We start from the raw sequence: 14,170 nt of genomic DNA on the forward strand, positions 1-14,170 counted from the left end.
AAATTTCCCCAACATCCAATAAAATGGAAACACTGATAATGTTATATTTGTATCTAATACACACAGCTGGATATTTTGGTATTTAAAAAAAAGTACTAAAGTTCAGAGCAGTATAATTGTGATCGTTTTAAATTGAATGTAAGAAATTTTTAAATTAACTCTTTGTGTCCGTTTTTTTTTTGTATAATTCACTATTAGTCCCGTTACACATTAGGCAATTAAGTTGGGCAAGTCCTTTGGCAGTTCACACGTAAGAATTTCATATCAGCAAATGTTTGAAATTCATTTTGTTCATTATTAGAAATGATACCTACATACAGATAATCCTTAAATATAAAAATATTTTTTAAGATAATTTCTATGTTCGAAAAATCAACAAAAAAAATTTTAAAATTCACTATAAACCTTATCAAATTATCAATGTTAGAGAAGTAAATTTATATTTTCTATGCAACAATTGTAACGAAACTAAGATTTTAGTTAAAATGAACGAATTAAGTGTTAAAATTAAATGATTCAATTTCATATACACACTTATTTATACGTTTTTCCACATTTTATCTTTTTTATTTATTGGTACGGGTATATTTGATGCCACAGAGTTTGAGTATAATGAAAAATAAAATGAATTCATTTCTACGTACGATTTTCTACCAAAAATATTTTAAATTGATAATGAAATCAGAAAAAAAGTATGTAAATATGTAAGAAAAACTTCAAGGAAGCTATCTAACATCAATATTTACATTAACTTTGTTTAAATTACATTTTGGCATAGTTAATAATACTTTAACTCTTAACCGCAATTTTACCATTACTTTTGTTTTGGGTGTAACATTTATTTTTCATATAACAAAAAATCGCTAAAATTTCATACTTTCAACATCGCTACATTTATCATAATCAGCAGAAAAGCACAAAATCACCAACACCATAGAGTTCCACCACTGACATTGTGCAAAATATTCAAAATTATATTTTAAACGAAACGTAAATTTATTATATTATTTATTTATTGATGGGTGTAAAAGATTTATGGAGTGTATTAACGCCTCATGCTGAGCGAAAACCCATATGTGAGCTACGAGGTAAAATAGTAGCAATTGATCTTGCTGGCTGGGTCTGTGAAAGTCTCAATGTTGTAGATTATTTCGTGCATCCTAGACATCATCTGAAGTAAGAAAATTATTTCATAGATTATTTGCAACAATTGAAAACTTTAAAAGGAATTTGTTTTTTCGTACTTGTTATTTAATATGGGAAGAGGTAACTCCTGTTTTTGTACTAGAAGGCGTTGCTCCCAAATTAAAGAGTCAAGTTATTGAGAAGCGTAATGAAATTCAATTTCGTGGCGCAAAACCAAAAGAAACACCAAGCCAAACTCAACTAGACTCCCAAAAGACAAAGAGCGATAAAGGTAGAACGAGATTTAATCATGTGTTGAAACAATGTGAAAACCTATTGCAGGCAATGGGAATTCAGTGTGTGCAAGGACCTGGTGAAGCAGAGGCTTATTGTTCATTTCTTAATTTAAAAGGGGTAAATATGAGTAGTATATGTATATTTATGTATGAATGGTATACACCAGGGTGGCCCGTATATATGGAGTAAAAATTAGCTGTCGATGTTCTCAACTAAAATTAATGTTTTGTTTGGTGAACTGGTTCTGGGTTCCCAGATTATTCCCAAAAATCACCAGTAAAAAATATTAAAAACTTGTTTTATTTTAATTGATATTATTTATTTTTATTTTATTTATTTATGACCGATTATGGAAAATTGGCAACGATATTGAAAATAAATAAAAAATCAAAAAGCCTTCATTGGCCATAAACGATTACATAGATATACATACATATAATATATAGTATGTTATATGGAGGAGAAATTAATAATAAAACTAAGTATAATTAAATTACATGCAATACTTAAAAAAACAACAACCTATAGCTAATTTATAGATTTATATAGAAATACATACATTCTCATGAATTATGTTTTTGACAGCACTTAGGTTTTTCGCTCTCAGTTGCCTATCTAGTTGATATCAATGGTCATAGGGTAACATAGAAACGAGAAGAAATTGTCAAAAACATAAGTCTGTTGTCAAAAACCTAACTCTTGAGTCGTGAAAATATTGCTAACATCAGATCTGTAAAAAAAAGGTTCCGAAAAATTCAAATATAATTTGAACTAGATTGAATTTCCAAAAACAGAAAAACCCATTTAGCTGATATTATGTATATGATGTTTATAACGTATTAATTTAAACTAATTACTAATTTCAGTATGGCATTAAAACCATTTTTCGAAAACCTTTCTCATGATACCAATATTTCATACTTTTCCTTCTTAAAAAATTACCTTTTATCCTTGTATCCAGCTCACCAAATATTGACGCCAGGACAAACATTTTGAGAAACGATATCCTAGAATGAATTAAAGTTTTATTTTATTATTGGGGCCACAATAGTATACAACATACATATGTATGTATATAGTTTGTTGGTGATCGAGCTATGCTATTTTTAATTTGATATAAACTTGTTCTTATAAAGTTAGTTGATGGTGTTATAAGCCAAGATTCGGATTGTTTTGCTTATGGAGCCTTACGTGTTTATAGAAATTTTTCAGTATCCTCACAAGGCGCATTGGCAACCCAAGGAGGAGCAGTAGATATTTACGATATGAGAAATATATGTTCAAAGATGGGTAATCTATATAAATTTTAATATAAAAATATCGTTAATATATTCTTATCCTGCTTTAGATTTTGGCCAAAATAAAGTAATAGTCATGGCTTTACTGTGTGGTTGCGATTATTGCCCTGATGGCATAGGAGGTGTTGGGCGTGATGGCGTTTTAAAATTGTTTAACAAGTATAAAAATGATGAAATTTTGCAACGTATACGTTCGTGGCGTCTTGAAGATCACAAATATACCGCAATGGAAATGAGAATAGATGATAAAACAATTTGCTCTAATTGTGGTCATCTGGGTCGTACTCAAAGTCATACTAAAAATGGCTGCGGCATCTGTCGTACAAATCGTGGATGTGATGAAAGCTTATGGAAGTAAGTAAGCGAAATATTTAAAATTGTATCGATTCATAACATTGAATGTAAACTTACAGAGAAGAACGACTTTCATTAAAAGCTGAATTAACATTACGTAAAAAAGCTTTATCGGATCCAAATTTTCCATCACAAGAAATTATTGATGAATTCCTTAAACAACCAACAGATGTTCCTAAGCTTCAATTGAATTGGAGTCAACCGAATATGGTAAAATTCATTAAACAGGTTGGACATTTATTACAATGGAAAGAAATTTATTGCTTTCAAAAATTCTTTCCAATTTTAACAAGATGGCAAGTATTAAATGCTCCACGTTTAAAGGGACTGCCTTCAGCTGTGAATTATATAACACCTAAGGAAATTATAAAAAAACGGGTGGTGAAGGGTGTACCAAGCTTAGAGTTGCTGTGGCAAGATGAAAATAATATTTTTAGTGGATTAATACCCGATAATCAGCTACAGGAACTTTTAGCAAATAATCCAAAAGGTTTACAGGACATTTGGTCTACGGTTGAACCATTTGATAAAGTAGAAGTTGCGTACCCATTGCTAGTGGAGTCATTTTTGAAATCAAAAGAAAAGACAAAAAAAGTACCAAAGAAATCATCAAAAGCTAAACAAAAATTAACTGAAGAGCAACCATTGGGATCACTAGAAAATCTAAAAGATCTTATCGATGCAACTAATGACATAGAAAAGAGTTTGAAGCCAAAAAGACAAAATAAATCAAAACAAGCTATTTCAAAGCAAGGTTTGCAAATGATTGATCGTTTTTTTAAGCAAAAAATTAATGATGATTTTGAAGAAAACAACCATCAAACTCCTACTAAATGTGTTTATAATAAAACAGCAATCGAAGCGCAACAATGCTCTACTCCCATAACTAAAAACATACCATCTGACTTAGAAAGTGATATTGATGAAGACGCATTCGATATGTCTGATATTGTTAATGGCATTGTTGGAAAATCAAATAAATCCTTTACCTTGACATCCCATAAAGGTAAGCAACTGTGTTATGATGAAATGCCACTGAATATTAGCATTTTATTAAGTGAAACTAAATCAACTGCTAATGACACAAAAGGTTGTATTGATGATTTAGATATCCTTAGCGAAAAGCGTTTACTTTCGAATTCATTTCACAAATCCGCTAATATTGAAGCGAAACGAATGTCGTTGGATGATTGTTTTGATGTTTTAGTTAAAATGGGCACCAGTAGAAATACGAAATCAAATGGATTTAAACCAGTTATCGGTCGCGTATCTACCATTATAGATCGGTTTAAACAAAAGCAGCGTATTAGCCTAAATGTTACAAATACCAGTTCGTTTGAAAATATTTTAGAAGATGGCAAAAATACAAGTTATTTTTTCAATAATAGCATGCAATCAGAAAACGAAGACGTTTTTGAGAGATTTATGGATGCAAGTTTTGGTAAGAAAACAAATGTAAATGAAGATAATGATTTTGTTATATTAAGTGATTAGTTTAGAGTTGAAACAAATTATTAACAATAATAAAAAATCGAATGAAAATGAAGATAATAATGGATTTGAATTTTAAGTGATTAGTTAGATGAAATCTAATTTGTTAAAAAAAATTCGGCTTAAAAAATATTTTTTCCGATTTTTATGCATTGTCGGTCGGAATTACTATGGCGTTATATATTAGATATCCATATTGTCAATGTTAATGACTTGGTAATCCAGATATATGTAGATCAAAAATCGAGTTACTCTTAGTTTTTTGCTTATATCTCAGCCTTTGTGGGCCGATTTTTCCGAATTTAATCAGAAATCGAACAGTTATTTAAGCGGATATATGATCACAAAGTATATACTTTGTGATATGATGTATATATGTTATGTGGGGGCTTCGGAAAGTTGATTTCAACATTTAACGACGGCAGTGATTGACTCCAAAAACTTGTCAGCGGCGGCTCAAGGCCGGCTGTCAGCCGTCAGACTAAAATGTAATTACTCAAAATGTAAAAAAATTAAAAAGTGAAATTCCGTAAATTTTATGAAATTACTGGGGAACTTTTATCAAAAACGAAGGCTATTATCATGCCGAATAATTCAAAATTGCTCGGGTGAACCACGAGAGAGAGTGGTCGGAAAGCGATGTTGCACCATGCCGCCATAATAGACAAAGTGGGTCAATAAAGTATGACCCAATATGTTTTTAAATATTTTGCAAAGGGTAGTTATATACCAGTCTCGGTACCGTCAACAGAGTAAAAAATATAATTTTTGGGATTTTTGAAATTTGTTTATGGGAATTGGATTTCTTTTTCACTTTTTTCACTTTTACATTTTTATCAAAAATTTCTATATACATATGTATGTATGTACATTAGGGATATAACTAGTGTTTATAAAAAAACAACTTTTTAAAAAAAAACCGGTTTTTGGAAAATTGGCCTTTTTTTAGAAAACCGGTTTTTCGGTTAACCGATATCGAAAAAACCGGTTAGCCGTCATATATGTGTAGAAAACAAAATATCCAATAAAGTATATACAGCTTTAAATATTTTAGTATTCAGGAATGGTTAATATTATAAAAAATAATTATAAATATACAAAAGTGCAAACCTGGCGTTTACACATGCAAGTAACAGTGCAAGTAATTGAACACATTTATACGTTTGCACTAACACAATCACTCCACAAGTATGAACCCTGCAGTTCATTGCACTAGTTCCGCTACGTCGAATTCGTTGGCCACTAAGAACTACTACTAGTGAATTTTCAACCCACTCGCAACGTTATTGACTGGTGAATTTAACACGGGGATGTCATTGCAAGTGGCCGATTGGCACATTCTGCATAACACTTCACTATTAAATTCAATAGTGAACATACTCCAGCATTTGAGAAAAAAAGAAAAAAGAAATTTTTCTGAGAGCGGTGTTGAACACATAACCTCTCGTTTTCTAGTCAAATGCTCTAACCACTAAACCACAGAACCAGTGTTGCCACCAAGAAAATTATAAACTACACATCCTCATACCTAAATTACACATACGAGAAAAAATTACACATGTAAATAAATTTTCGTGATTTCAATAGGAGAAATTGTCTAAAATTGTCATGAATAAAAGGTTTTTCACAGTTTGGACCAAATACGATCACTTTATTGTCAATGGACAATTTTTACATGCGGTGATTTTAATTCATCCAGGAATTGGATATATTAGGGTATTAAAAGAAGGTTAGCAATCTCTTTTTTTTAATGAACTTTTCTAATTTAATGAATTCTTGAGATCAGTCAAATATGTCAAATTGTTACATTTGTATTAAAAATTTAACAATATTTAAAAAATAGCACACTGATTGCTTTCGAATTTGAATTCATTCCTATTTTATATAAAGTGCTTTGAAATCAGTTTTGTTTTCAGTTTCAAAGATAAATATTTTTTAGTATTTGTTTAAAAATTATAGCTCTGACCATTTTCCTTCCCAGTAAATACTTTACCAGTAAAATCTTGTAACGTTTATATTTTTAAAATTTGTAGTTATAAATTTGAAATAAAGCTTCCAAAATAGTAAATAGTAAGTCAATTTTATTAAAATTTTCTCATACAAATTCCTACGTTCTTGTTTTTTCTCTTAAGATTGGCTAACGATACCCCGAAATAACTGCAATTACCGTTACCGATATAATAGTTTATATCGTTATCTGTAAATACCGCTACCCTTATTCTATAAACAATTTAAAATTATAAATATACAAATTTTCGATTTTGGGTTATCTTGAAAATTAACGTTTTTCCAATAACAATTTTTAATAACTTGTAAAAATGTATAGTTATTGAATACTATTTGTTGTTTTATATTTTTTTCATGTTGGAATTAAAAGTCTTTAATATAAACCAAAATTTAGTTTCTATTACCAATATTACGCGAACAAAACTATCACAAACGGCGAAATGTCCACTTGGAAAACCAAACGTAGCAATCTCCAAATTACTTATCGTATTTTTCTGCAAACCTTAATGTTAATTTAGTTCAAACTGGATTCATATCTTCATACATATAATTCCATTATACTGAGTATAGGAGTAAAATATAGGATAGTAGCTATTCCCTCATATAAACGTACATATTTATTTCAGTCGGTTTTGAAATCTGAACAATCCATAATTCATTCAATTAAAATCCAAAATATAGATAAAATACATACATTGACAAATTATTTTGGATATAATTGGAATTTAAAATTACACATGAATTACACATTCACTCAATTACACATGGGCTACACATCCAAGTTAAAATTACACACAATATGTGTAATTACACATGAAGTGGCAACACTGCACAGAACTCATATTTGTACTGCTCTCTAATTGTTATTAAGAATAACATGTGAGTCTACTCTCTATTTTTGCATTTTCTACATCATCATTGAGAACGAAAACACAAACGTCCACATTCAGCATTACATGTGGCCATCGAAGTGGTATATTTTAGAAGATTTTATTTTTCTTGAACTTATTTTCAAAAACTTAAGACAAATATCTGAATATTGTTTATTACTGAATATGCTGGTGAAATGTAGTGCAAATGATAACCATTTAACTACCATTTTACCAGCCACAGCGAACTAGTGTGTTGTACAAGTAGTAATATAGCTAGTGAAAGGTTTCCAATTGGCACTTTCCAAACTGCTGGGAATGTGTTGAGTTTTTGCAACTGCTACTTGTATGTGTAAACGCTAGGTAAGTCAATTTTATTTTGTAAAAATTTCAAAATTATTATCTCGGTCAAATGGAATTGAATATAAATATGTTACTAAATATATAATAGTTGCTTTAATTATTGGTTTATTCATTAAATTTCAACCATTTTCTGATATGAAAGAGAAAATGTCCCAAATATGGACCTATAGCTGTGATTATTTGTCATTATAAATCATACCAAATATGTATGTAATAAAACTCCATTATCAGATTTCAAAAATATTTCAAATCATGGATTTTAGAACGTTTTTTGTCTCTCCTTGACTATATTTCTGAAAATGATTTTGTACACTAACCAGAGCCAGAGCACACTGACGGCAAAGTTTTGCAATAAATCATAAACGATGACTTCAAAAAATATAATTGTTTAGCAAAATGGCAATAGATGCCAATAAACTATGTTTTAAAGACTATAGAAAAGATGGTTAGTAATGTGACCACTCAACCGCAAAGAGTTAAAGGGCCACAATTTAATTTTGTAGGAATTACGATTAACCTTTTTTTTTGAATTCTCAAAATTGATGGCAGGGGTACGTAACCAAAACGCCAGGGTATCCCACACGATTTAAGTAAGTCCCCAGTCGACCTATATCTTCATATAGGAAGCTGGAACGCTTAAAAGACTTCACGATATGAGGAGCCGTTATACGGGAGGAGCCGTTATACGAAGCCTTACATCACACACGTGCCAGAGTGAGACACAAAATTGTCGAAGGCAAAAAAACTAAAATGGGCCTGATTACACTTAAAAAAGTAATTGCAATGACGCGCGAGTTGTTAATCAACCCAGACATACTTTACGACTGTTACGATTAACCTGATTATCAAAAACATCTGATAAATTGTGTGCATAGATAATGCAGTTTTATTTTAATCCGTGTTAAATTATTAAACAGCCCAATTATGAATAAAAATTCCCCGGGAGTTTTTTCCCTTTTCTCATTTTTCCTATTCAAATACAATGGGAAAAAACTCCCGGGGAACAAACTCCCGCGGAATTTTTTATTCATAATCGGGCTGAAAATGTTTATTGGTATACAGCGAGCGTTGCCAACTAAAAATCATGGGATTATCAATCGCTTGCAAAAAAGCGCGCAAAAATGTAAACAAAAAATTGGATTAAACAAAAAGCAAAATCATTATACACAAACACATTGAGGCACAAATTTGATTGTGAAATTGTGAAATTTGTGATTGAGGTTTACAAACCTAGTTATTCCAAACAAATTAAGCATTTTTTAAATACTGAACAAGCAATATGTTTGTAAAAAGTGAACCTTCTAATATGAAACTACCACAGTGCCCTGAAGAATTTGCTGGTCCAAAAAATTCGGAATTTAATAAATTTCTTGAAAATCCACAGCAATGGTCCAATGTGCCACTGTTAAATTACACACCATTGCATCAATTAAGGGATAACTCATTGGTACGTTTTAGAGGCATGATACAAGATATGCAAGATCCAGAAATATATTTGGAGCGGTACGAATTAAAAAAAACTGATGGTTCCGGCACTCGCATACAGGAGGGTAAATATAGAGATTGTTTATTGATGAACAGTGGCGAAGACGTAGTCTACGACTCGAGTTCGAATGTTCAGGGTGAGAGAAGAACTTTATTTGTTATTTCCGTACCTGGCATAAATGATTGGACCAGAGAATATGAAGAAAACTGCAACAACCTTATGTTGCCCGTAATTAATACAGAACAGCGTGAAAAGACAGAAGTGCTGGTAAAAAAGAGATCAGCACCAGAAGAGGATCACATGGACATTGATTGTGCTACTGGTAACAACACAGTAGCAACTGTAGAAATCACAAAGCGTCAGAAAGTTGATAAAGAAGACGAACAAGAGCCGAACACTTCAAATAATGTTGGTTTAGGTGCTGAATATTTATTAAATTCGCCAATACCTGAACGACCAAGTAAAGCGTGTATGATTAAAATATATAAAGATTTCGATTCCTATACCCTGAATACAGTTATTGATGTAATTGGCTTCCTATCGGTAGATCCATCGCTTGATGCGTCTAGCATGGAAGTTGATAATTTTGAAAGTACTACAGAAATACAAGCTCAACATCCTCCACCTTCATTAATACCTAGGTTACATGCTATAGCCGTTCACAATTTACCTCATGTCAATCCCTTAATGGATATTCGTTTACCGATGCTGACTAGTGCTGATGAAAATATAAATTTGCCACTAGTACAAAAAGACCTACGCATGCTTTTAACTTTATGCCTGTTCAATGATGACTTGGCTGCAGATTATCTCCTTTCACATCTTATCTCAACAGTTTATAGTCGATGTGAATTACAAAGTATTGGTAAATTTTCTCTTAATATTTGCAACATTCCCAAGGATGTCCTGGCAGATTACACAAAACAATTGTATGAAATACTGGAGTTAATAATACCAGCAAGTCATTATTTACCAATGACATTAGATACCATGAATACAGCGTCATTTGTGCCAAAGTAAGTAATATTTATATGTTTTAATTTACTTAATAATATTTAAACTTTGATTTTGTTTTATAAACAGAAAAGATTACGAAACGAATAAACTAGTATCCGGTTTATTGCAATTGGCACCTCATACCCATTTAATACTTGATGAAACCCAAATGCAACAGGGAAAATTAGAAGCCAATGGTGTTATGGGTATACAAAGTATAGCTCACCTCATTAATCATCAACAAATTAAATGCAATTTTCAATACTATGACATTGACTATAATGTCGATATACCGGTATTGGTTTTAAGTGAGGGACGAAGCATGTTGCCGGTAAGAAACTGATTGCTACATGTCGCAATAGCATATCTTTCAAACATATTTATTTACAGAGTGATATTTCGCTGCCACTGAAAACCGACCCTGAATCAATACAACTTATATCTGAAACTTTAAAAGCGGCCCATCACTATCTTAATCAAAATTCACGTTTAGATCAATTTCGTCGCTTTTTAACATTAGCAAAAACATCTTCATTTACCATGAATCCGGATGATACTGAAATGATACAAAATGATTTCGTTGAAATGCGTAAGGCCGATTCAGTGACCAACGCAGACGATTTGCATTCATTATTGGTTTTGTCACGTCTATTAGCAATAGCCCATGGCAAAGATATACTGGATAAAGAATCTTGGAACATGGCTAAAGAAATGGAAACAAAACGACGTCAACGTATAAATGATTTGCCAAAGTCTTCATTGCGCGCTCGTCAATAAAATATTTGGAGTTAATGTTATGTTATAAATAAAATAAATATATAAAAACTTGTTTCACTATTCAATGTTTTTGGATGTTATAAAGTGTACATTGTACACGTGTTTTCGGTATTTTGTAGATAATTATATATTTTTGTTGATATTTCTTCCATTATTTCGAGTCATATCCGCCCAAAAGACGTAAGTGCCAAAAACCAAATGTTACAGGGAATGTTTTTTTTAAATATCCTTGGTTTAAGTCTAAGTAATACCGTGAAATTAAGTATGTATGCAGTTTTACTTCTTAACTATACATTGTATTTTGTTTATTTCATATATTTCCAAGATAACGGGTATTTGTGTCGCTTAAGTCTTTTTCGCTGTCAAGATGGCTAGCTACTATTTTGTTTTATTAAAAAAACAACTTACCCCCAGTAACACGAAGTCTGGTTAAGTTTTAACTAATAGTTATACTGAAAGTTATTTCAATCAGCAGTTAGGTTTCATACACCTACCATTAACGTCTTGATAAAACTAGTTTTTACCCCAAATGATAAATGTTTTTTATAATTATATTTTTATTATTAGAAAATATTCAGAATATTCAGCGGATGTTCGCTGAGGCAGGTCAACGTATTTCCACATATCTTTGACCATATATGTTGTACCGATTTTGCCAAACATTTTTGAGCTACCAAAAATATGAATACTAATTTCAAACTCCTAGCTACATTGGCCCTAAATAGCTGGCCGCCACTGTATATTTAGTATATGTGGACTTTTGACAAAACATATTTTCGAATTACAATGCATTTAGCACAAATTTTCGAACATTTTCTTTTTCGGATTGAGTTACTTTAACTACTCAATTTTATGTACAGTATTGGCCATAACTAAAGCACCCCCTCAATGGATTTTTTCAAATCATATTTTTTTTAATAAATACGGCTTTTTTGGGATGTATTTTGTATATATTTTATTAACTAATATTGTTAATGTTCATTTAATATTCATTTAGAAAAAAATAATTTTATTAAAAATTAATTTAAAATGATAAATCATATAAAAACTCAAAACGCAACGGACAAAACAAAAGCACCCTCTTATAAGATGTTTAAAAATTTGACTCGGCACTGCATATTTGCAATGTGATTTATCGGGAATCACAATGAATGGACTTAAAAATTCCAAAAGATAAAAATATAGGAAGACGTAGTGTGCAAAATTTAAGTTTTATACAGTTTATTGTAAATAAAAACAATGGTACAAGGAACAAGGAACAAGTACTCCAGTAAATTTTAAATTAAAGTTATTGAAGACTGGAAGACGGGCTTATCACTACATGAATTTAGTAAAAAATATTCAATTAACAGATCAGTTATTTCCAGACTCGTTTAAAAATTTTTTAAGACGCGAAAAAAACACGATATTATGATTCCTTGATCAAAAGAGCAATACAAAAAGATCCTACAGCATCAGCTATTCAAGTACGAACAAGTTTAAGATTATGTGTTAGCGAAAGAACAATCCGTAGAAGAGTAGTAGAAGCCCGATTATTCAGCTGAAGACCAGCAAAAAAAACATTTCTATCAGCTAAGAACAAGAAATCTAGACAGAAATTTGACAAAGCCCACATCGACTGGAGTGTCCAAAAATTAAAGACAGTACTGTTCCCTGCCGAATCCAAATACAACTTAAAAAGTTCCGCTAGAATAAGGCGCAGTCCAAAAGGAGGAAGAATGAATCCTAAGTATTGCAAAGGAACAATTAAACATGGAGGAGGCAATGTAATGGTCTGGGGTTGCTTTTGTGGTCAAGGATTTGGGCCAAATCATAAAATTTATGGGAATATGGATCGGTTCATGTACCGTGATGTATTGAAAGCTGTAATGTTGCCTTATGCCAGTGAAGAGATGCCAATTATAGGGAGCTTCCAACAGGATAACGATCCTAAGCACCCCTCCAAAGTTTGTAAGACTTGGCTACACAGCAATAAGATTCAAGTTCTTCATTGGCCTGGTCAATCTCCCGATCTCAATCCTATTGAGAACTTGTGGCACATTGTTAATATGAAAATAAATCGTGAAAATTGTTGAAATAAGGCTCGGAAATTTTCACAATTTATTTCATGCCGTTAAAATAGCCTGGGAAGGAATATCGAAAAACGCCATAAAAACATATTATCTTCTATGCCAAGAGATGTTCTTGTGCCATCCAAAACAAAGGCTTTGCAACAAAAAATTAACTAACATTTTTTTTATAGTATATCCTTGAAGGGGTGCTTTAGTTTTGTCAGTTTCATTTTCTACCTTAAAATATTTTTTGATTTTAAGTTACCTCTTATAGAAAGGTTAACTTTGAAAGTATTTGTTTATCAATACTAAACATATTAACAAATGAAAATAATACATAATAGATATTTAAAACTATGATTTTATACAAAAAAAATCCATATGAAAAAAAATCATTGAGGTGCTTTAGTTATGGCCAATACTGTATATCAAACAAAAAATTAAAATTTTGTGAAAATGAGCGAGTGAATTCACTTTATTGTGAATAAATTCGAAAATAATCAATCGATTTTTATGATCGTTATCTCATTTTGTTGCTATTATATGTGGTCTTGTGATAAAGCAATAAACCAGAACTTCTGCCGTTTTCGCAACATATAAACAGATTAACGGTTATATCTCAACTTTTCTAAGTTTATTTTAATAAAATCGGACTAAAACTTTTTGAGTAATCATTAATTATGTCTAACAAAATTTATAATTTTACTTAAAAATTAAAAAAAAATCTATCCATAGAATTGAAAAATAATACCATTTCTGTATTTAGGTAGCCATGATGCATCAAATCTATATAGTGGTAATTCAAGCCTTTTTTTGCTGTTGACCTGTGTAATTAATCTACATTGTATTCGTACGTTCGAGAAAAAACATGGATTCCATAATAATCACCCTTATCGTGGTTGGCGTAAACGTCTTACGCCTACGACTGTTTCGTACTAGATTAAAGATAAAATGCAAACTGTTTCTTTAATCTAGTACGAAACTGTTGTAGGCGTATGACGTTTACGCCAACAACGATAAGGGTGAATAACTTATATTTTATTGTAAAAATGTCTA

At 31.1% G+C, this 14,170-nt stretch overlaps 2 protein-coding genes across 2 annotated transcripts; both read left to right on the top strand.

Moving 5' to 3' along the window:
• The first annotated feature begins 1,014 nt into the window (after positions 1–1,014).
• Positions 1,015–4,628, top strand: Gen (XPG-like endonuclease). Its single transcript, XM_065504506.1, has 5 exons — positions 1,015–1,176; positions 1,227–1,539; positions 2,559–2,712; positions 2,771–3,074; positions 3,134–4,628. Exons 1-5 carry the CDS (start codon positions 1,019–1,021, stop codon positions 4,566–4,568), a joined length of 2,364 nt encoding a protein of 787 aa, XP_065360578.1. The 5' UTR covers positions 1,015–1,018; the 3' UTR covers positions 4,569–4,628.
• Positions 4,629–9,046: 4,418 nt separating this feature from the next.
• Positions 9,047–11,123, top strand: LOC135954953 (mini-chromosome maintenance complex-binding protein). The gene is made up of 3 exons (XM_065505209.1): positions 9,047–10,306; positions 10,374–10,617; positions 10,677–11,123. The coding sequence occupies exons 1-3, from the start codon at positions 9,084–9,086 to the stop codon at positions 11,061–11,063; spliced, it is 1,854 nt and encodes a 617-aa protein (XP_065361281.1). The 5' UTR covers positions 9,047–9,083; the 3' UTR covers positions 11,064–11,123.
• Positions 11,124–14,170: the final 3,047 nt, after the last annotated feature.

This window comes from Calliphora vicina, chromosome 3, assembly GCF_958450345.1.
Source record: "Calliphora vicina chromosome 3, idCalVici1.1, whole genome shotgun sequence".
Classification (NCBI taxonomy): domain Eukaryota; kingdom Metazoa; phylum Arthropoda; class Insecta; order Diptera; family Calliphoridae; genus Calliphora; species Calliphora vicina.

Coding starts and splice junctions, on each gene's coding strand:
- Gen (XM_065504506.1), top strand. CDS start 1,019: ATGGGTGTAAAAGATTTATGGAGTGTATTAACGCCTCATGCTGAGCGA. Junction 1,177..1,226: donor CATCCTAGACATCATCTGAA/GTAAGAAAATTA, acceptor AAACTTTAAAAG/GAATTTGTTTTTTCGTACTT. Junction 1,540..2,558: donor CATTTCTTAATTTAAAAGGG/GTAAATATGAGT, acceptor GTTCTTATAAAG/TTAGTTGATGGTGTTATAAG.
- LOC135954953 (XM_065505209.1), top strand. CDS start 9,084: ATGTTTGTAAAAAGTGAACCTTCTAATATGAAACTACCACAGTGCCCT. Junction 10,307..10,373: donor ACAGCGTCATTTGTGCCAAA/GTAAGTAATATT, acceptor TTTTATAAACAG/AAAAGATTACGAAACGAATA. Junction 10,618..10,676: donor AGGGACGAAGCATGTTGCCG/GTAAGAAACTGA, acceptor ATTTATTTACAG/AGTGATATTTCGCTGCCACT.